The following is a 23802-nucleotide window of genomic DNA, read 5'->3' as shown; positions in this document are numbered from 1 at the left end:
CTCCATTGTCCCCAAGGTTGATGACCCACAGCTTATACTGGTGTAAAGAAATGTGTCAGGAACCATTGCATGACAGACAGAACATGAATTGAGACATTACATTGCATCAGATCATTACTTCCAAAATTTATGTGATTTAAAATTAGACCAAGTTTTTCAAACAATTTACCAAGCTGTCATGGAAAAATCCCCACAGTAAAGGGGGTAGGAGGACACAAGGTAAAGCTGCCAGGGCTTCTGTGGCTGAGCTCTGAGTTGGAAATGAGAGTATAACTTTCAGTGTTAGAGAAGGCTACGGTCTCTTTTTCTCTCTCTCTCTGTCTGTGTCTCTCTCTCTTCTCCCCTCCCTGCCTCCCTCCCTCTCTCTCTGTTTCTCTGTCTCTGTCCCTCTCTCTCTGTCTCTCTCTGTTTGTCTCTGTCATTCTCTTTTTTTGTCTGTCTCTCTCCCTCTCTATGGGCAACTGCTGAAAGATGCTCTAGTAATTATCAGTCAGTTGTTTGTATCCACCGAAAAAATACCTTAGCAATAATTCTGAATTTTTAAAAGAAATATGGATACATTTTAGATCTAAATAATAATATTCATCATAGAGAATTTGTACCTATACGCAATATATCTTGATTTTTTCCCATTCCTTTTCCCTCCCTCCAATCCCTCTTCCCCTTCTTATTTGCAAAAACTTTGTTTTTTTCTCCTTCTACTCTCTTTTTTCTTGTTCATTTCTTCCTTTGTCCTTCCCCCTTCCCTTGTTCCCCTTTTCAGTTGAGCATTTTCTTCCCATTTCCTCATATCTATGCATTTTTAACCTTATTTATATTTTCAGTTTCTCATACCTGAGAAACAATGCAATATTTAAACATCTGTGTCTAATTTACTTCACTTAAGATTATGGTCTCAAGATGCAACTATTAACCTAGAAATATCTCAAGTTTATCTCTTATGGCATTATATAAAAAGTCCACATCATCTTTATCCATTCATCAGCTGATGGGTACTGGGGCTATTTCAAATTTAGTTACAACAAACTGCTTCTTTTGTCGAACAAACAGGCACAAACACCATGGATCCTGTCTCCTTCATGCCCTTCCCACACAAGCTGTACTCAGCAGCAACTAGCTGAGGATGGGTCTGGTCTGTGTCAGCACCCTCACATCAGTTTCTACCAGAGGCACTTGGCCAACAAGTAGGTACCCATCCGTGGCTGGAGCAAAGAGAGGGTGGGGTGCTCTTCTTTGATGGATGTGACAGCTCTGTGGGCTGGGCTGTTCTAATTTCACTGAATGACTTTCGATTGTCAGCCACAGTAGTGAGGTACAGGGCCATGAAACTGAGAAATTATCTGCCACATAAAATTTGAGACTTGTTTGACCAATTTATGCATTTTTGCATATTGGTTAATCATGAATTTTGACAAATAGTTCATATTTACCAAAAAAAAAAAAAAAAAAAAAAAAAAACTAAGCCACTATAAACATGGGTATGCACAGATTATTGTGGTATGGTGATTTTAATTTGAAGATACCAAAAAGGGGAAATACCAAAAATCTCTAGCTTTAAGTTTTGGAGGAATTTCCACACTGATTTCCACAGTGGTTGCACTAGTCTACCCTCCCACCAACAGTGGGGAAGAGTTCCTGCCCCACAACCCCACCAGCATTTATTAGTTGATTTCTTGATAAGAGCCTTTCTTTCAGGGATGAGATGGGAATTCAGCTTTGCTTAAATTTGAATCTCTTGAATGATAACTGACGTTGAGCATGCTTTCAGTGTATTTATTTGCCACTTCTACTCCTTTGCCTGAGAAGGCTCTATTAATTTCAGATGCCCCTTTTTGGATTGGGTCCTTAAATCTGGAGGGGTAGGTTCAACTTTTTTGAGTTCTTAACATATTCTAAGTCCTTGGTTTCACGAAACAGCTGCAACTTTTCCCCCCACATTGTAGGTTTTCTCTTCACTCTGTCAGCAATTTCTTTTGTTGTGAAAAGAGATTTTAATAAGATGAGATTCATCTTGTTGATTATTTGTGATAGCTCCCTGGAGTTTTGTTTATGAGGTCTTTGCATATACCTGTGTCTTGAAGAGTTCTACCTAGTGTATCTTCCAGCAGATTTAGTATTTCTGTTTTAATATTTAGATCTGTGATCCATTTCAATTTTAATTCAGTACATGTTGAAAGATTTGGGTCTGATTTTACTTGTTGACATGTGGAAAGTCTGTATTTTTGAACCATTTATTGAAGAAACTCTCTTTCTTCTAGTGAAGGTGTTTGGCCTCTTTGTCAAAGATAAGGTGATAAGTGGCTGTGTATGTTTGTGTTGCTTCTGTCACATTGATCCTCAGCTCTGTTTCTCAGCCAGTGTCTTGCTGGCTTGCTTTTTTGTTGTTGTTTTAATTTAGGATAGGATGTATAGGGTATAGAGGGTCTCACTGTGTAGATCAGACTCACAGTGATCCTCCTGTTTACAGCCTCCCAAGTGCTGGGATTACAGGCATGTGCCACCATGTGTAGTCTCAATCACTGTCTCAGCATGTCCCAAGGGTGGGTCTGGCATGCCAGGCCCAGGGTATTGAACTCCTGGCCCCTGTGTCTGACTAAGCAGGTACTTTGATCTGCTGAACTATTTGGCCAGCCCTAGCTTGTTTGTTTTTAATCACAATAGTTTTACAATATAATTTCAAGTCAGGATTGTGTTGATCCCTGCCTTGCCTTTGTTTCCCAGAATTGCTTTCGATACTCTAGGTCTCTTCTGGTTCCAACTCAATTTTAGATTGTTTGGTCTGATTCTGTAAGGTGTGCTATTAGTATTTTGACTGGGACTGCACTAAATCTGTACAATAGTTGTGGAAGTTTGGCTATTTTCACTATACTGTTACTTCCCTCCTAAGAGCAAGGGATACCTTTCCATTTTCTGATATCCTCTTTGATCTTTTTCAGAGCACTGTAGTTTCATTTCTTTTATTTTAAAGAGAAAAAAACCAATAAAATCAATGAAACAAAATTTCAAAACAACAGGAAAGTAACAATGGTGAATACAATGTATATTGTTATCTTCAAAGTAGTTGCTCAGAATATAAGATATATGCATGAAAAGCTAACCAAACTATCCATCATCTATCTATCTATCTATCTATCTATCTATCTATCTATCTATCTATCATCTATCTATCTATCTATCTATCTATCTATCTATCTATCTATCTATCTATCTTTTCCCCTTCCTTTCTTCTTTCCTTCATCCTAGTTGTTCTTTCCTTTTGAACAATTTCATTTCATTCCACAATATCTATTGCACATTTTGGATCTTATTTACTATTTCAGCTTCTCTTACTAGGGTGACAATATGATATCTACACACGAGTCTGATTTATTTCACTTATGAATATGGTCTCAAGTTGCATCCATTTATCTATAAAGATCTCATGTATGTCCTTGTTCTTGGCTGGGTAGCGCCTCATTGAATAAAAAGGTGGCATTGTTTTTATTCATTTTCAGTCAATGGACATTTGGGTTGTTTCCAAGATCTAGCTATTACAAATTGTGCTTTATGAACATGGATACACATACATCACTGTGGTATGTTGCTTTTAATTCTTCTTGGAAGATAACCAGAAGGTGAATAGCTGGATCAAATGAGACCTTTAATCTTAGTTTTATGAAATCGGTACACTGATTTCCACAGTGGTTTCACCAGTCTATGTTCCCACCAACAGTGGAAAAGGTTTCCTTTTCCCTATAGCCCCTCCAGCATTTATTATTGGTTGATTTCTTCATGATAGCCATTATTTTCTAGGGTGAGAAGGACTCTCAGTGTAGTTTTAACTTTCATCTCTTGAATAACCACTGATGTTGAACATTTTTCAGATATTTATTTTCCATGTGTATTTCTTCACCTGCGAAGTGCATTTTCATCTCAGAGGCCCAATTTTGGATTGAGTCTTTGAATTTGGGGGTCTGATTTCTTTCAGTTCTTTACATGTTTTAGATATAAGTCCTTTGTCTGAGGGACAGCTTGCTATAATTTTTCCCACTCTGTGGGTTGTCTTTTTCACTCTCTTCGTAGTTTCTTTTGATGTGCAAAACCTTTGTAATAAGATGAGATCTCATTTGTTTATACTGGTCTGGTTTTTATTCATGAACTCTCTGTTTACTTCTGTGTCTTCAAGATGTCTATCTTTTTTCTCTTCCAGCAGATTTAGTGTTTCTGTTATAATGTTTAGATCTTTGATCCATTTTGACTTGAGTGCATACTGATAGACATGGATCTAGTTGTAGTCTTCAGCATGCAGAGAGCCAGTTTATCCAGCAGCACTTATTAAAGAGGCTATCTTTCTTTCAGTGAACATGTTCAGTCCCTTTGTAAAAGGTAAAGCAGCTGAGTGTGTTAGGAGTTGCATCTACTTCTTCTGTTCTATTCCACTGATCCTTGGGTCTTTTGTTTTGGCCAGTACCATGCAGATTTTATCACAATAGCTTTGTAGTATAATTTCAAGTCAGGAATTGTAATACCTCCTGACTTGCCTTTGTTGCCCAGAATTGCTTTTGCTAGTTTAGGTCTCTTTTGGTTCCCAGTGAAGTTTAAGAATATTTTCTCTAATTCTGTTAGGTAAGGAATGGTATTTTCATTGGAATTGCATTACTCCTAGAGAACTGTAGTTTTCAATGTAAATATTTTTACATTGAGAAGATCCATACAAATATTTTATTTCCTTCATCAGATTGGTTACTGGGTATTTCATTTATTTGATGCTATTTTGAAAGGTGTTGTTTCCCTAATTGTTCTCCTAGTGAGTTATTTGTATACAGGAATGCTATTGATCTGTGAGTGCTAACTTTGAAAAATCTTAAAACCAAGCCATAACTTTAGAAAATAAACAACTACAGAGACACATGGGAAAAGAGTAATGCATTCATTGTGCATTACCTTTCTAGTATCTCAGCAAAGCCATGAAAACAGGAAATGCTGGAAAAAATTCCACCATGAATTTCCAAATGGGTCCAACCCTACCTAGAGAGCTCAACTCATTGGAGAGAGTCAAATGGAAAATCTTCTAAAATAAATTCCCAAAGGCTGTTCTGCAGAAGAAACCTCAGTGGCACTGACTTCATTCACACAAAACGGCTCTTGATTACTTCTTTTCTAACCAGCTGCATCTGGGATCTTCTGGTCACCAGCCTTCACCTTCTCAAAGCAGATGTGTAACAGAACATTGAGGTGAGATGCACCTGGCTATTGGTGGCTGGTCATTGACAAGGTGGCAGCAAGAGACACTTGCTGAACTAGTGCATGATCCCTGGATAACAAGAACAAAAGGAACACACCAGTGCCTGTGGGCCCAGAGCACCTCTCCCCTCCTGTTAACATTTATTACTAGCCATAAAGGAAGATATGAATAATGGCAGCCACCAATATGGCATCAATTATTGAGCTTTCTTTCTTTCTTTTTTTTTTTTTTTTTGGTGGAACCGGGGATTGAACTCAGGACCTTGCGCTCGCCAGAGAAGCACTTATTCCACTGAGCCATCTTCCCAGCCCCATTGAGCTTTCATATTGAAAAATATTTTAAAATCAATAGTTTTTACATAAAACTGTCTGCTTATGAGCAAATGTACTCAGAGCATGGAATCCATGAGCTATGTACAAGAAAAGGTCAGAAGTTTTCAAGTTCAAGAGTCAGCTCAATGTTAACAATAGCAGACCTGAAAAGTGTAGTGAGGAAATTAAAATGACAACATCTGTCACCTATACTATCACAATAATTTCTAAAATAAAATAACCTGTTTTATAAACATGATACTATAATAGCAGTAGAAAGGACACAATCATAGAACTTTTTTAAAGACAGATCTTTCCATTTATACATGTAGCTTAATGAAAATTTTCTTCACATTCTGATGAATTGTGAGTCCTCCATCACGGCAAACAGTGGTCCTGGGATAGATGCTCAAAGCTTCTAATTTACCTCGCAGCCTACATTTTGCAAAGGGAGATAGCAAGTCCTGAGGGGGGTTGTATCAAGGGCAGAGCACGCAGTTCTGCCTATTGGGGTCCTGCACTACAAGTTTAGAAGTATGGCCAGTTTCACTATATTGGTTCTTCCCACCTACCAAGGTCACTTCAAACCAGCATTTTAGCACCTTCCTTTCCTGTCCTGCCCTCTCAGTGCCAGCCCCAGGACTGGCCATAGGACAAGGCACAACGTACAAACAAATATCTGTCTTTAGCTTTTCTTATACACTGCTGTTGAATTTTCTAGTCCTCTACAGAGTAGGAGTAATTTCTACACCACAAATCTCCTCAATCTTCCTGTCCTTATTCTTTTTTCCCAATCAATTCCACTTCATCAGTTCAGACTCTCATATTCTGAATCCAGATAGTGGTAGTCAGAGGGTGGGGATGTTGCTAGTTACAGGGTTTTCATTGAATAGGGATTAAAATGACAAGGTCAAGATCAAGGATTCTCTGGTGCTGATCTTTCTTTCACAAGATATCCAAATTGGTGCTTTTATTAATCTTTCACAAAATGGAAATAAAGTTGGGGTTTTCTTTAGTTCATTTACTTCTCCCTAGAAATATATGATTTAAACTCTAGTAGTTATTAAAAGTGAATTACATGATCAAATAAAAAGTCAAATAAATAAACTGAAGGACTTCTATTCCCCCAGGATTTTTTGAATTCCCAATGTACTTTGTTGGTAATAAGTAAGCAAGTTTCTTAAAATAAAAAACATTTTCCTTAAATCCAAATGTTTACAATTTAAGATTAAAATATATTACTAAAAGTTCAGCTGAAGTCTATTTTTATAAACTCTTTCTGCTCTTGCCCCCCAACCAGTTAATTTTTTCTAAGCAACATTTATCATCAAAACATCTAGTGTGAAAATTTAACTATTTTCCTATATATTATGTGCTAGAGAAAGCTTAGAGAGCCAAACTGCCCCCATCCCTCTCAGAACCTTAACAGAGATATTAAAACATTTTGCAGATGAAATTAAACAACAAAACAAACATAAATGCCTTTAGTCTACCACAGGGAAGAAGCCTTCTGAGATGATGAAGCGGCTATGACAAAACTATTCTAGCAGAGCATCGCCACATCCACAGCAAGGGTGAAAGGGCTCTGGGGTTGTGGTAACACTGGCACAGCTAAGTGCTGTTGCATCTGCAAAACAACGTCAGGATCGCACAGGCAGACTGGGCTTAAACATGAGGTGCGGACTTCAGGCTACGTCAGATCCACCAAGAAAAGGCAGTTGCACCAAAGCTGCAGCATGACAGTCAGGAAGTAGAGGTCTGGGAGGGTCTGAGCTTTAAAAACTCATTTTGTGGGCTCTTTCACTTGAAAATGCTTCCATGGGATATGGAGAAATGTAAAAAGCTAGTTAACCTTAATGGTTACTCTTAATGGTTGGTATTAACATCTGATTGTTCTGTTGGCTCACTTCGGGGCTATATCATGAGGAGCAAAAAGTATCAAACTAGCTTTTTCCATCTTATTATGAATTCCAGCCTGATGGAGAGAGAGCTGGAGTTGCATAATAGCACTGAAGGAGGTCTGAAGCATCAAGAAGCTTGGATGAAGGCAAGGCTGCACACTCTGTCCTCTTACCAAGGTGACACCTAAGGCTGTGGGCCATCTAAGCCACACTAGGAGGAAAAAAGAGAAGCTTTGGAAGTAACTTTCAGTGTCTTGAAGAAGAAGAAAAAGAGTCCGCAGGCAAGCCATTCCCGTAGCTGCAGAGCAGTGGTAACGCCAGCTGCCCGGCAACGGACTTCCAAGTGTGCAGCCACTTCTGATGCCGCAAAATTGAAGTGTGAGGTGCAGGAGTGGGTTTTTTGTCTTAACTGCTTAGGCACAGAGAATGCAAATGGCCTGGACGCTCACGAGTGAAAGGCCAAGTTCATCACAAATACTGTTGGGTCATGTGTCCATGCAAAGTACACGCATATGAAAGCAGTGAATAACATACCCATTCGGAGAGGTCACTGAGCTAGCAAAATCAAAACAGAACAGTAAGTGGACATTTTAGGGTGTGGTAGTAGGTCTGCCATAAAGCTTTCAACTTCTTGAAGGAATTTACTGATGCTTACCATGGGGAAAAGAAATTACTGACAATAAAAGAGGTGGATTTCCTATCTGATAAATATTTTTTCTTAGCTAGAATTTAGTAGCAGCATAAGATGCAAAGTTTGCTTTTATTTTCTCTCTTAGTAAAGTGTAGAAATCATAAATAAATTATTAAAGATAATAATGTGTTGAAGTCAAAATCTGACTGCAGCACTTTTTCTAATTATATTTGCATTAGGAAATCCACCCGTAGCAAATTAGGATTTTTCTTTCTTAGAAATACTGTAATCAATCAATCACATTTGTCTAATATCAAATAAAGCACTTTTTAAATTCACCCCAAAGGCAGTTCAAAATGGCATATTTTAGTTAAAAAACATGTCATCAAAGGGCTAGTCCAAAAAATGAAACATGAGTTAATTGCTCGCGTCTTCAAAAACATCACTTTATCAAAGAAGCATTAATAATCATTATATTAGTAGTAAAATCCGAAAATCATGGTGTAATTTGAGAATTAACTTAGTAAGTAGGAGAAAACAAAGGGAAATGAAAAAAGATATAATCAATAAAAATTTAGTCTGTGAAAAAAGTACAGTGAAACCTTAGGTTGGAAACCTCTCATTTATAAAAACATTCAACTTCTCAAAATAATGGTTGGCTTTTAAAGGAAGGAATATATTTCCCTCCACAAGATACTATAGGATTATTATAGGAAAATCAGGCCTCAGAAAGTGGAAATTGTACATAATCAACTTGTAGTGTTTTAGCACTGCCGTCCTGCATGGACTTTGGAAAATTCTTTGTTATACCAAACCAGAAACACATTAATTCTACTTAAATATATGGGAGCCAAGGTCTCAAGTGCCCGGGCTAGTATAAGCAGGTTAACATTTTCACAGCTACGTGGTGATGAGCTGCGCCTGGATACACAGGAGGGGAGGGAGGGTAATGACATCTTCCCATTCTAACCAGGCAGATTACAGCCCTCACTGATGGAGAGAAAGGACTGTTGCATCAATGTAATGTCCTCTTTTAAAGACACTGAAACCAGAACCCAGAATCTATGAGATTTGCCTGAATTTGTTTCCTGTTGGTGGCAGTGTAGGTACCAAATGTAAACGTTCTGGAATGTTCTATCTCTAAGGCAAGCTGCCTCCCATGAGTAAACCTGTAAAGTATACTCTGATGCAGGGTAGATTTTACAGAAAGAGTCTTGCCAAGCTTTTGACATAAGAGCAATTTTACCAAAGAGATCTGTTTGTCCTTTTATGAACACAAAAATATTTTTGTAGAAAGTATAGATGACCAGTCTCCTTCACCAAGAAAAGGTTGGGGGGCAGCATTCCAAAGTCAGAATATTATTTTTCTCCCCTTCCAAAGAAACAAGGTCATGTCAAGCATAGTATGAATTTAATGACATGGTACCCTACTCTTACTAACTGGGTGGTACGCAAGGGGAGTGTCCCCAGATTAACACCATAAGGCACTGATCCTTTGTGGGTGGCAGGGTTCCTAAGCAAAGACACCAAAGCAATTCTTAGACATCTGAGCAGTAACATTTTACCAACCAATACAAGGGAGGTTTAGACATTTAACCCTAGCAAGGCTGCTCTGGTGTGTCCTAGTTAACCTGCAGGGTTTCAGTGATATATAGGCATGACCTAGGATTCACATCTCCATATAAGCATAAGTGACTCTGTACTTTTTCTCCAAAGAAAATTTCATGAACTACTCAAAAAGTATAATAAATGTGTACTATTAGAGTTGATCATCAAATAATTTATCTTTTAAAAATATAATATTCTAAAAAATTATAAATGAAGATGAGGCTGAGTTATCTACACTGTTCTTCCATCAGTCTTGATCCTTCCTCGTGCTCATACCTGAATTCATTATCATTCAGGGTTTTTTTTTCAATTATAAAGGGAAGACCTTAGACTAACAGGCTAATCTGGCCAATAGGTGTATTCTTCTTGCAGAAATGCTTGTGGAAACTCAGGGACTCTAGAAGAAAGAGGCAAATATGCTGTCAACTTTCTTTATTCTAGGTGACTTGGCACAAGATTTCTAAGTCTGGGCAGAGCCAGAGTTCAGACTTTAAAGGAGAGAGTTTTAGATCCTCTTACCAGAATCTGCTTTGACTTATTCATTACCCATCCTCGTTAAGGGAGATTCATCTTTGGTAGGCCATTTTTAAATGAGGTTTCCACCTGCTACTAAATTTTCTGTGACTTTACTATGCAAATAGATCTCCTGAACTTAACTGCAAGGTAAGAACTTGCTATGGAATACAATGGTACCTCAGTTCATGACCATTTTTGCTTGCAAAAAAAAAAAAAAATGGTTGGCAAGCTGAAGAGTCTGGAAAGATTTTGTTTTTGTTTTCAAAGTCCGCATCATATGATGAACACAACCACAGCAATCTATCTCACACAAGCACAAGCACTATCATCGCTTCCAAAATTGTAGAACAAATTAAGTTCATGAACTAAAGTACCACTGTATAGCATGACATGAACTTTAAGGTCCTTTATATGAGTAAACCATAAAGTATATTCACACTTCATCTATCATCTATAAGTTCAATGATACCAGGAAACAATCCCTAGCTTTCCGATGGGCACATCATTCTTGGGCACATCATTCTCTACAGCTACTGCCTGTGTGTAGTGTTTCCTACCTTAAGGAGAAAGACAAATGAAAGAGTCTTGAAGCTTGCTTTAGAATTAATAGTATTACTCAAGAAGGAGTTCTCAGTGAAAAGGATTCTTGCAGAAATAGTTTCTGCTCTGATCACACTTTTCCAATCAAGGCTAGAAGCCTGAGTGTGGACAGTACTTGCTTATCAGATTTTTTGCATCTAATGTCAAGTACGATTTTATGTTTTCTAGATATGGGTAAAACATGCCATTCATGTTATAGACATAGCATTAGTTTATGTTTTGATGTATATTTCATCTCTCATTGAAGTTGTTAAGGCTTTGACATTGATGAAGTCAACTTCTGAGAAAATCAGAACACTTACAGAGTACAGAGGGCAACTGTGTTAATTAAGACCCTTGATGTTTTAGAAGCAAGTAAGGTTATGTCAAAACCCATTTACAGTTACATATCCTTAGATTTTACCTGGTCATATAACATGGAACCTTCCTTCCTTTGAGGCAATCTGAATAATCCTGAAGGATCTATGACAGGAGGAAGTGTGCCAGAGAAGAACAGAGTTGTCTGTATTTATTTTCATTCTCATAGGCAGGTGTAGACTTTGATCTCACTTAATTGTCATGCAATCCTATGAGGTAGGTTGCTTTTTAAAAATGTGGAAAGTAAGGTATTGCGAAGGGAAATAACTTGCCCCTGAGGTCACACGATTCACTACATCCTGTAGTGAATCCTGTAGCCTGAAAACACAGCTGCCTGACTTCAGCAAGAGCTTTTCTTACCATAAATTCTGGTCACTGTAAATTTAGAGTTATTTCTATAATGTAATGGAGATTGCAAGCTTAAAGCAGGGATGGTGGCCAACCTTTTTAGAGATGAGTGCTCAAATTACAACCCAAAACCCACTCGTTTACTCCCAAGTGCTGACACTGCAATTAAACTTTTAAACTGAGGAGCTTTATTATAGAAAAAGATAACTCATACGTTAATACCCTTTTGTTTTAAAAGAAAAGCAAATGTCACGTGTAGTGCTGGTTCACCACCGCTGGCTTAGAGAGAAACAGCTGCACCCCCTTCGGCCCACACCATGCTGTCTACCGTAGATCCATTCAGCAGAAATGTGAAAACACTTTCATGTTTTTATGCAAGGATTCTACTTCAATTTCAGCCACAGTGCCAAGTATCTGTCCCTTGGCTATTTCCCCCAGAATTAAATTAGATGGGATTAGACCAGGGTTAAAGTGATCCAAGTAAGAGCTAAGTCAGTGTAGGCTCTGAGAGGCATCAAGCCTTGCTGTCTCCAGGTTTTCCTCCTCATTATTCTTCTTTTCAGAATAAAGCTGGCTCCTATGTCCTGCTGGCTGCAGCTAAGGAATTCTGATTATAAAAAATTCTATGCTGTTAAATTTGGCTCGGTACCTTTGTTTTCTTTGTTAGCCAGCAAAACTGCTGCAGCATCGTAAATCCTTGCAGGAAGGCTTCTGTCATGTGGGCGAACAAACAGCAGAAATCGTTTTTTAAAGATGTCCACTTGCTGCACAGCAGTGAACAGACCCACCACACAAGGGCTAATTTATGACTAGGAGGAAAAAATTACACACTTCAAAGCATCCCGTTCGGTGGCACTCACGATCATTAGTGAGAGTAATACTTATTTAAAAGCAGTAAACGGTTATTTCTAAACTGAACAGAATGGCATGCAAAAGAGGCATCATCCGGCTCACACATCCCCAGGCTCTCCAGAGAACCATTACAGTCTGTTTTGTTAGCTCACTTTCTGATTTCTCCTCTCTTCTTCCTTTTCTTCTCTGCTGAATAGCACCTTCGACCATTAAGTATGAACAATAAATGTGCACAGTAGCCATTTCAGAAAAGCAAAGCAATCAGACTCAAAAGATGATATTAAAGTAGTAATTCTACCAGTGACAGAAAGCCCAGATGGAATTGTGAGAGGGTGCCACGCGGGCTCTCGTGCCCGAAGCTTCCATCCCACCACTACACGGTGCCACCAGTGGATAATGCAGTGCCTTTGAGAGTGCTGTTTCCAGCAGCACATCCACTGTTTGGATCTCTTCCTTTCCTCTTGAAGACCTCTAGTGGATAATGCACATGCCACGATGGAAAACAGTTATTGGATTTCTTTTGTTTTTTGTAAACTAGTGCAAAAAGGCAACATGATGCAAAGGAAATTTGATTATTATTAACCAGTGGATAGTCAATTAAAATGTCATGGATCATTTATTTTGGATGTGGCATTTGAAAAAGAGTAGAACCCGCACTAAGCTTAAGAGTATTGGTATCTGAGTGTTGTAAATTGTAGATGGTCCTTACATTATACAACGATATTGAGTCAATTTCTGCTAAAATATGAATCTGATTGAAGTAGGGCTTAACTCATATGTCCTTCTACTTTGGAGAACACTCTGCCTGCAGCTGGGAACTGTGTGCAGTTACCAGCTGACACATTTGACTTGCATGAACTAGTACACAAGACAGAAGTGTCATATGTCTTTAAATTAAGCTAAGAGTTTAATTTGAATAAGTTGATTTCCCATTCTATTTGGAAACTGAGTTATTACTTTTTTAAGATTATTATTTAAGTTACTGGCAAAAAAGAAAAACAACTGTTAAGTTTACTTTTTCTTTTCTTCCTTTTTATTTTATGGTACTAGGGAACGAACTTAGGACCTCATGCTTTCCAGGCAGGTGCTTATGCCGCTGAGCTAGCTCCCCAGTGAGTTTACTTTTTTATATATAGGACTCTTTGAAACACTCAAGCTAAATCATAAAAAAATGATATTTTTCAAAAAAATACACATGTTGAACAAAATAGGTAAGACAAGACTCAAGCATAGTTCTCTAGTTGACATAGTACCTCTTTGTTTTCTCAATTTCTGTTCTGAGGCCATAAATAGGCAGAGTCTAGCAAGTCTTCACACTGAGAGTGGTAAAATTTAAAATCAACCAGATCTCCCCATCAAAGATTACTATGTATTATGAGTTTTGGAAAAAAAGGTAAGCAATTAAAAATGGTTTCACTAAAGTGGAAATGTTTGAGGAGGCACAGAAACCAGAGATTGCTGAGGGCTATGCAAGGAAAGGGGGAGGTGAGCCCATATTGAAATGACCATTAAGTGAACAAGAATCTCATCTGTGCTAAGGCTCTAAGGGACAAAGAAAAGCTATGCCCAGGCATCTGGTTAAAGCATATTGTTCTAAATCAAAAGAGTGAAAGCTATAAATCCTAAGTATTTAGGAGCCTAGAGATTTAGTTAATTTCATAAGTGAGAGTACACTGGCTTGAACAAAGGAAAAAATTGCCTAAATCACATCAGGATGTTGAAAATAGTCTAAATATAATATTGATTCTTTTGATTATGCTGTCTTTGTCTCCTTTAACACAAAGAGACACTTCTGTCTCATGTACTAGTTCATGCAAGTCAACTGTGCCAGCTGGTAAATGCACACAGTTCCCAGCTGCAGGCAGAGTACTCTCCAAAGTAGAAGAAAAATGCAACTTGCAGTTTACAGTTCAGATAAGAACTCTGGTAGAAAAAGCACTTAGTGTTGCCCACACAACAGACTTACAGGGTCAGTGCAAGCTTTCCAGCTGCTCTCACATCTAAACTGGTTCCTTGAAGGATAAGGAGAGATTACCCAAGGGAAGTGAGGGGAGGAAGAAGCTGTTCCCTGTGGAGGAAATAGCTGATAAACAAGATCACAGGCAAAAAAGAACTGGCAAGCGAAAGGAATTCAATGCGACTGGGACACAGAGTGCATAGTGGGATGCAGTGAGCGGTAACGGAGCTCATCGAATCCTGGGAGGAATTTGGAGTTGACCTCAATTAACAGGGAGACAAAGGATTTTAAAACAGGGATGCTACCAAATAGATGGACATGTTGGAAAGAACATCTTAATTTTTACTTAACTGGAGGGAGGGGATAGTTGTAGAAGGCATCAAAGCGCTTTGTGGGCTGTTGCAATATGGCAGAAGACAGATGGTATCATCTGATAGATTATGTGGGAGTGGACAGGGTGGAGAAGGGAGGTTGGGCTTGGGGTATTTGGGCAGGAGAATCAAGAGTATTTGATGATAAATATGTAGATACAAACAATTGTGGGTCATTAGGGCATGAACAATCTAAAATTGAACTAAAATATCTGGTAGAAGTCTTGTTGGGGACTTTGTAAAACAGGGATATGGAGCAGTGTCCCCAGTGAAATACTTCTACTGAGAACAGAAATTTATGGGAGCTCTGCATTTGCTCATTATGAATGAATTCACTGAATTCTGGGTGCATGGTACAGACTAAATTCGATAGACAATCTTCTACAAAGTATTGTAACCGGTTGTGTTCCATAGGAACAGGCATAAATCCTCAGTGAGATTTTCCCATGACAAAAGAAGCTGCCTCAGGGACATCCTTAATCCAAGCCCCTCCCAGCCTCTGTATAGCTTGGTGGATCCTGCTTAGAAGGGGTGGGGTTAGGTTCAGCGCCCTATACCCTGTTCAGCAGTATTATTGTTGTGCTCATACATCTTCGGGAATTGCTGGTCAGCCCAAAAGCAGCAGGACTGGAGCTTTGAATAAGAGCAACCTGAATGAAGAGAAAGCTTTACTGTCTCCATATGAAATTTCCTGGAGGACTAAGGTTTTCTAGTTCCCAACTGCAAGGATGAAGAAGCATAAGATGTGCTTCTGGGCTGTGATGTTTCCCAAGCCCAACCCAGGACATAATTCAGGTACTCACCCCATCTCCACCGTTTTCGCCTGTGTTGGCAAGCATTTCCTGAAGGGCTCTGACAGAGAGAGATTGTTCCAGCACAAAATTGCAGATGCAGAGGTCTGGAGGAATATACTGTGGAAAGAAAACCATAGTGAGGACACCTCCCCAAGTCAGTCAGGCATGTCACACAGCAACCTCCCAGAGGTGAAGACGGAGTGAAGCCCAGTGAAGGCTGCATGAATAAACTGTAAGTGTGAAAAGGTCACTTTCTTTCATTCGAGCTGAGATATATTTTAAGATGGCTTCCAAACAACAAGAAGTAGAAAGCCCCCAAGTCTCAAGAGAACAGTAGCCAAGAATTCAGGGTCCACTAGAATGAAGGCTGGTGGGCGAAGAAGCCCACACAGCTCTGTGGGAGAAGGGACATAAATCCTCAGTGAGGAAGAGGAGGCCATTCACTCCCAGGTCTGAGTGGGACTACAGGAGGACAGCCACTGGGCTCCCACCCACAGTCCTCTGTGAGAGCCGTGGATGCACCAGAGTGCTGTGCCAGGCCGCAGCAACTGACACAGGGAGGCCACTTATTTTTAAGGAACTAGATATCATAATGCACAAAAAGGCAGTAGAGGAGGTTAAACGCTATATAAGTATAGCACTGCAGGAATAAATATCCTGGTAAGAACCGTTGACCCTCATAAAAATCTTAGTGATTTGTTAGAGACAGTTTGCTAAGTTATCATCATGACGTTGCTCCCTGCTCTGGGACCTTTCTCTACAATGCTTAAAGAGGCAGACCTTTTTCAATACTAACTAGCAGTAGTTAAGACAGAGTGAACATATGTTCTGTGCCAGGCAGTATTCTAAGTGCTTCTCACATATTAACTCATTTAATCCTTAAAACCACCCCCAAAAGATTGGGAGTAAGATTTATATTTGGCCGAGACAGATTCACACCTAGGCAGACTGTCTCCCACGTTCATGCACTTATCCCTACACTGTTCCTACTACTGACAAAAATGTTAGACTATTTTTCTCCACAATTAGAATATCTTTGATCACCAAGATTGATTTTGATCACCAAATATTTAAATATTATGCAGTGTTTCATATTGAGAAAGATACAAAGAAACAGAAAATAAAATCATTTCTCCTCAGGACCTTAAGAGTCCGGTTTCATGATACTTCATCTTCCATAGGAATACAGCGGGTGATTCTCTTGCAAGCCAGTCTTTGGCAGAACACTGACACCATAAGGGTGACAGGGATGAGGGATGTAGGCCAGAAGCCACTTGTAGCTGATCCCACACGCCAAGATGGTAAAGCTGTTTCCATGGGGCTCTGATTTAAAAGCTAGAACTTCTGCTACTGAGACTCAGATAACTTCTCTAACAAGTACTTTCATTAGAAAAATGAAGGCAATGGGATTGGCCATCGCTCAGTTCCTTGTAATTTCCAAGTGCTTCTGTCTTCTCCATCTCCTCCCATTGCTAGTGCCCACAAAAATTAAGATGATGTTCTACCTGCTTGATCCACCCATAATTTTAATTTATTACAAATTTAAAAGCAAGAATTAAAACATTAAGCCAGGAAAGGGCACACCAAGCCTAAAGATTACTGGCCATGGCTGACTCACATGTTTAAGTACTTTTTCTATGATTTACTTTTCTGCTAAGAAGTTGAGAGGGGACTTTTCTGTTCTCATACTTTCCTTTCTTTTAAATGTATTTAGTACGGGGTCTATAAGGTCTCATTACACAGGTTGGACTCATAGTGATCCTTGTGTTTTCAGCCTCCCAAGTGCTGGGATTACAGGCGTGCACCACCAAGTCCAGTCTCAATCAGCCTCTCAGCGTGCCCCAGGGGTGGGGCTGGCACAGCAGCACACTGGAGATTGAATCCTGGCCCCTGCGCCTGCCTAAGCAGGCACTTTAATCTGCTCAGCTATCTGGCTGGCCCTTGTTCTAGTACTTTCCTAATCGAGGTCAGTTTGGTCAGGAATCCTAACAATTCCATCTTTCTATAATTGTGGCATGATAGGAATTCCTCTACGTGTCTTTATTGTCCATTTAACCCCGGTAGATGGCATCACAAGGAGGATCGTAGCCTTCATTTTACTTTTTTTGCTTTGTTTTCAAATTCTGTTCCCATGGCAGGTAATTAGCTCATTTGTATGAGAGTTGGGCGAGCAGACAGCTGGTGAGGCAGGGCGCAGCCTCACACCTAGGAAGTGTTTAGAGCACATACAGCATCATTACAAGTACTATACAATTATGATGAAGCATTTCCCTAAAGACTTTATAGCACAAACACGATGTCCAGCTTTCAGTCTCCCAAAATATGATGCCATCTCAGGAGATTTGAGAGATTTAAAAAAAAACATTCTAAAACAGGAAAAGAAAGGGCATGGTTTGATCATTTCTCTCTCCTCAATTTCACTAGAGTGTATGGTTTAGAGAGTTTCCATTCAACCTGCAGTTACTATTCATACTTTATAAGGTTCTTTTGGGTTAATAAATTGAACGATCCCAACTTTCATGTCTAGCTTACAACTGTTTAGTATTCTTATTTTAATATAGATGCTCCAAGGATTAGATAACATGACTTTTTATCTGAGTTTGTGTGATTGTAAGTCACCTTTCTTTCCTGCCTGTGTCTGGTTTGCTTACACAAGTGTCAGGAGCTCTCCCAGTCTCTGCAATGATTGTCCCTGCCAATGGAAGACTACTGATAGGTGACATGCTAAAGTTATATCTGACTGTTCCCTCTGGGTATTTAAAGTCCCAGAGTAGTCAGCCTTTCATTACTCTTATGAGTGGCTACACTTAAGCAGGAGGACAGTGTGCTGAGCATCTCAAGTATGGGCACCATATTGGCCCAGGCTTCCAGTTTCCTTAAAGTTTAGTTTCTGCATGTGATTCCCTCCTGGACTCTTTATCCTTGGGAATATGGTCATGCCATACTGGGAGTGCACAAAACAGCATGTAGGCAGTGGTGGAAGGGGAGCAGGGCAACAGGAGTGTGTGGAGAAAAATGAAGTGCAGCTAGCGACTTGTGGCATGAATGGAGCACAGAGCCACTTGAACTGCTGTGCCAGCTGTCATCCTTAATTAAACTCCAAGCTTGCCTGAGCCCCCACTCCATACTCTTGAAGAATGAGCAAAGGCCATGCTTCCATTCCAGCTCATTTGCTTGCAGGCTGAAGAGCACCCAGAGGCCGGTGCTCTGTTCCCATGCTCGGGAGTCTGTGCCTCAGTCACTCTGCCTGGCAGGCACGGGGCTTGTGTTTGATGATTCTCAGCACGGAGGAAAAGGCTCTGTTGACATCTGTTCTGAAACAGCTCCTCATCAGTCTCCTCAGCCCTGTCCTTACCTTAAAGAAGCACTGTGTTTCAAGGTGTCCTACAGAAAACCTTGGGATGCCAAGGCCCTCAGTAAGCCTGGAACTAGAATTCATTTAGCCTACTGTAGGGAGGATAGAGAAAGGAAGGCTTGTGTTGTCCATGTGCCATAATCCTACACAAGACACCCAAGGTACTGGGAATCTGTGTCCCTCATCCTGGGTCACTAGATGCTTCTTTATCTAGCACTCATGCTAAGCACCTGACTAGCTGGTGTGAACCAAGCTTTCAAGAGCACAAAATGGAGGGGTGAGGGCGTAAAGGCCTGCCTGGCAAGTACTAGGTCCTGAATTTAATCCCCAGTAACAAAAACAAAAACAAAACAAACAAACGACCCCCCCCCCAAAGTTGGAGTTAATTACAAGAAGAAGGACTGACACCTCTATTACACTGTGAACCACAGTCTATTTTAACTTACTTGCCTGCCCATTCTTGGGGCCAGTGTTTAATAAAGCCAGAAACTTACCCCAGTGGCTTGGTTCTTGGTTTCCTTAATGTGTATTCTCAGATACATACTCAGTCATCTTCTTAGTGACTAACTTGAATTAAGTTTCGTGTAAAGCCCAGGAGGAGGCAGTTCAAACCTAACACTGGACAGTATCCAAAACCAAAGTTGATGCATTGAAGTTTGTCTGTTTCACAAGGCTGTGGGTTCTTTGAAAAAAAAATCTATGCTTACCTATTCTCGGTACCCCCAGTACATAAAACAGTGTTTGCCCTACTCATATCTTCTTGAATAGTCTCTCTATCATCTCAGACCCTCCAGGCATAGATAACTGATGCTGGCAGTGGCCACAGACAAGTTGCACTGAGCATTTCTTCTGACACCCTTCCCAAGTCTCCTACTTTTATTCAAGGGAATTCTTTTCTTATTATCACGGGCCTTTTCCAATTCTCTGCTCATCCGTGTGGTTACACAGAGCCATGCATCATCAATAAGCTGTTTAAGTGTATCTGTACCTCTGAAGACAACCTAGGGCTTACTCCACAGGACTGGCTACAGTCAAATCTCCCTTTAGTGACTTATTAGCTGAATGACATGAAGCAGGTAACTTAGTCTCCTTATGCCTCAGTTTCCTTACTTGTACAATAAAGATGTAAGTGTATGTACTTACTTCTCAGGCTAAATTGACTTTTTATGATTAATGACCTTAAAATAGAATCTAACATTTTATAAATACTTAATGTCAGATCATATTAAACAAGTAAAAGTGAAATCAAAATATCAGCAACTCACTTAAATAGTCACTTATTTGTGTCTAATATTTTTGAAGCTGCCACTTTGTACAAAAATAAGATACAACTCTTCTCCACCAGGCCTGTGCAGTCTTGAGGGGTGGGGAAGTCTGGGAAGCAAATGGACAATTTCCAAAGTCTGACACAGAAGACCCAGAGGCAAGTCAGAAGGCAGATTTGAGATAGCTAGAGGAGGTAGGGTGGGCATGGCGGAGAGCTGACAATGTGTAAGAGAGACAGGGGAGAGCAGAAGCCCCGGCAGAGAAGTGAGGCACAGGAGGCAGGAATGATACTGAGAAGGGCCTTGGGTCTTGCAGTCCATGAGTATTTGGGTGGTATTTTTGCAGTAACATGGATGCATTAAGGAAAGCTTGGCAAGAGGTGAGGCAATCACATTTACACTTTGTGATACTACTCTGGGTCCAGAGGGTGGAAGGCTAGACCCAGGCAGAAAGGCAGATCAGGTTAGAGACTAGGGGAAGGCTGGATCCGAGGACAATGATCTGGATGAAAGTAATAGTGGTGGGGATGAAGATCTGGGAAGGGATTCTATTTTGTTTTTGTTTTAGAGAGAAGGTCTCCCTAAGTAGTTCAGGCTAGACTTGAGCTCACTGTGTAACGCAGCCTGGCCTCAAACTCACCATGATCAGCCTGCCCTAGTCTCCTGAGTGTTAGGATTGTGTCACTGCACGCAGCTTGGGAATGGAATTCAGAAAAATCATGAGAAATTAGGAGGAATAAGGTCTGGTGAATCTTTGCCATGTGAGAGGATGGAAAAGCAGTAAAACATGATCATGTTTTGATTCCATGGGGCAGAGTGCAAAGAGCACGGGGTTCACCCAGACTGAGCAGCGCGAGCATCAGGAGACCCCGTGTGCAGCAATTACACTTCACAAACTGCTCCTGGAATGGCTCATTTGAGTCAAGCACAAGTAAAGAGAATAGAGAGCCCTCTGTGACAAAGCAGGGAGCTCACCTGCCAGCAGAAGAGGAGGGGGGCCTGGTGTGGAATCCCTACACAAGGACAATTCCTGGAGTCTGCCTTATAACCTCACATCCTCTCCCATGTCTACCCCATGGCCAGTGAGCACTTAGAGAGCCATCTACCACTGTAAGGCAAAAAGAGAAATGAAGTAGGCAAGGTTTTTATCCCTGAAGGAATTGCTAACCTATTTGAAAAGATATGTGCTATACATGGGACTTTAGAGAACAACAGCAAGGACTATACTCAATGCTGAATGAAAACCTCTGGTATATGAGGTGCTGTGGGAACCAAGTTGCATTTAGGAAATGTCACCCAACTTTGGCCCCCAGGAATGTTTCTCTCTCTGTATTTCTCTTTGTTTTTCTCTCTTCTCCACCCTTGGTACTGGGGAAGGTGGAACCCAGGATCTTTACAGTAAGTGCATCTTTATCTGTTTTTTTGAGAGAGGATTTATTCTTATTTGCATGAACAGTTCTTACACATATGAAGAATTTAAATTTTTAAAATGAATGATAAAGATAGGAGAGTTATTCTTTCCTTTTTCTGTGCTGTGTACATTCTTCTTTCTGCTTAAAACTCCAAGTTAGCTGAAGTAGGACTTGTAAATTATGAGCTTCCCAGAAGCTCTGTCCTTGCCTCTCCATATTTACTCAATTCCCTGAAGAAAGGGTCAGCTACATGAAGATGTCATGAGTGGGAAAAGAATGGACAAAGTAGGAGAAAGGCGAGGGTTCCTGCTTGCTGATTCTTCTCCATGTACACCCGACTGCATTTGCATGACCAAGCACAGCTGTGCTCTTATATTAGCACATATGGTATGTGGCTTCACTTTTCTTGATTTCAGTTACTTGTGGTCAACTGCAATCTCAAAATCTTAAGTGGAGAGCTGGTCAAATAGTTTAGCAGATTAAAGTACTTGCAAGCAGGCACAGGGGCTGAGGTTCAATCCTCGGGCCTGCCATGCGCTGAGATGGCATTGAGACTGGGCATGGTGGTGTGCGCCTGTAATCCCAGCTCTTGGGAGGCTGCAAACAGGCAGATCACTATGAGTCTGATCTAGTAGTGAGACCATGAACACCCTGTAGACTCTTCCCTATAATGCAAAAAAAAAAAGTTAAGTAGAAATTCCAGAAAAAAATCATAATGTATGAAGAACTTTATCATTGTTATAATTATCTTTGTTATAATTGCTGTATTTTAATATTAGTTATTGTTAATATCATTAGAATTTATTTATTTATTTATTTATTGCAGTACCAGGGATTGAACTCAGGATCCTGTGCTTGCCAGGCAAGTGCTTATTCTACTGAATTATCTCCCCGTGCCTATACCTAATTTATACATTAAACTTTATAATGGGTGTGTATGTATAGAAAAATGTAGCATGTAAGGAGTTCCATACTATCCATGATTCCAGATATCCACTTATTTCCAGAAGAGGAGACAACTATATGTATTTTATTGATAAATTGATATGGATTATCTTTGATTCCATGAGTTCATGCTTTCAAACTAAAATTATGTCTATTGTCAAAGAGAAGAAAATACGTGAATGGAACCAGACCTAAGGAAGTAGATCCAGGTCTGCAGGAAGCTACTCATGTTTTTGGATCCAGCTATGGATAGTTGAGGTAGCCACTGGGGCTTGTTCAGCAAGAGATGTTATGAAAGCGTCCCAGTGGAGACAGGTGTGAAGCCAAGTCAGGCACTAGGACAAGTCATGCTTCCTCTTTGGGTTCCAGGTGGACAGGGACTGGAGCAGTGAATAAATTAATTGTGCAAGAATCAGAAACTTTCACAAGAAGTTTGAAATATTTCAGAATACATCCTTATTTTGCTTGTATTACCCCTTTGTATTTCATAAACTTTCTTTTTGAAGTTTTAGTGTGGTTGGTTGGTCTGCAATAAGCCAAGGAAGTAATTTTGGTCTACAAGCAAGCCACAATACTAAAAAAAGTAAGGTGCATCCTGGAGTCACTGTCATGGCTCCAGATTTCAAATTGTGTAGACAAAGAAGACTTCTTTCTCCAGGGGATATGATTAGTCTGCAGTGGTTTTCACATCCTTCATGTTTAATCAAACAGAACTTCTAAGATGGCTCTATATATTCCTCCTCAAAGACATGGTTGAGAATCCTAACATGGGCAAAGATTAGAAATCTATTTTCTACTAAAATATATCTAAGGCTGGCCAGGCTTTAGGGAGTGTCACATGAAAGTGGAGGAGGTAGACACTTCCTGGAAAGGCATCAGGATATCCAGAAGTGAATATGTCATTTGTATTTCATGAGCTTTGAGTACTTTACAGACATTATCTCATTCACCTACTACAGACATGAATCATTATTAACTTCCATCAATTATTGATGGTACATAATTATTTGTATTGTTTTTATATTCAAAGGCAGAACCAGTTATGAAGAAAATTAACACCTTCAGCCCACATCAACCAGATTTATTTAAGTATTTATACACTTACGTGTTTTTTGATCTATCTTTGTCACCTCTAAAAAGTAAGTTGTAGTTTATAATGAAAGTTTACAATCAATGTTTAAATCTGAAGCTGTTTCCCAGCCTCTGGATTTCTACTAAAGTAGATAAATGGTCTTATAGCAACATTAGAAGTGGTTCAACTGAGATAAAGGAATTTGATAAAACTTACATGAGAAAGTAAATAATGAAAAATAGAACCCATCTATACATCCACATTAAATGCTTCTATGTACCAG

The 23802-nt window shown here is 39.8% G+C and overlaps 1 protein-coding gene across 1 annotated transcript in view; it reads right to left on the bottom strand.

Annotated features, from left to right (window-relative positions):
- The window catches only part of Ryr3 (ryanodine receptor 3), a 622696-nt gene that overhangs the window by 388388 nt on the left and 210506 nt on the right, over window positions 1-23802 (bottom strand). The window contains exon 3 of the mRNA XM_023703237.1: window positions 15480-15587. Within this exon, the coding sequence (XP_023559005.1) occupies window positions 15480-15587 (108 nt within the window). The remainder of the gene's footprint in view (window positions 1-15479; window positions 15588-23802) is intronic.

Source organism: Octodon degus, unplaced genomic scaffold, assembly GCF_000260255.1.
Source record: "Octodon degus isolate 3935 unplaced genomic scaffold, OctDeg1.0 scaffold00166, whole genome shotgun sequence".
Taxonomy (NCBI): Eukaryota; Metazoa; Chordata; class Mammalia; order Rodentia; family Octodontidae; genus Octodon; species Octodon degus.
This window is presented reverse-complemented; position numbering and strand designations above follow the sequence as displayed.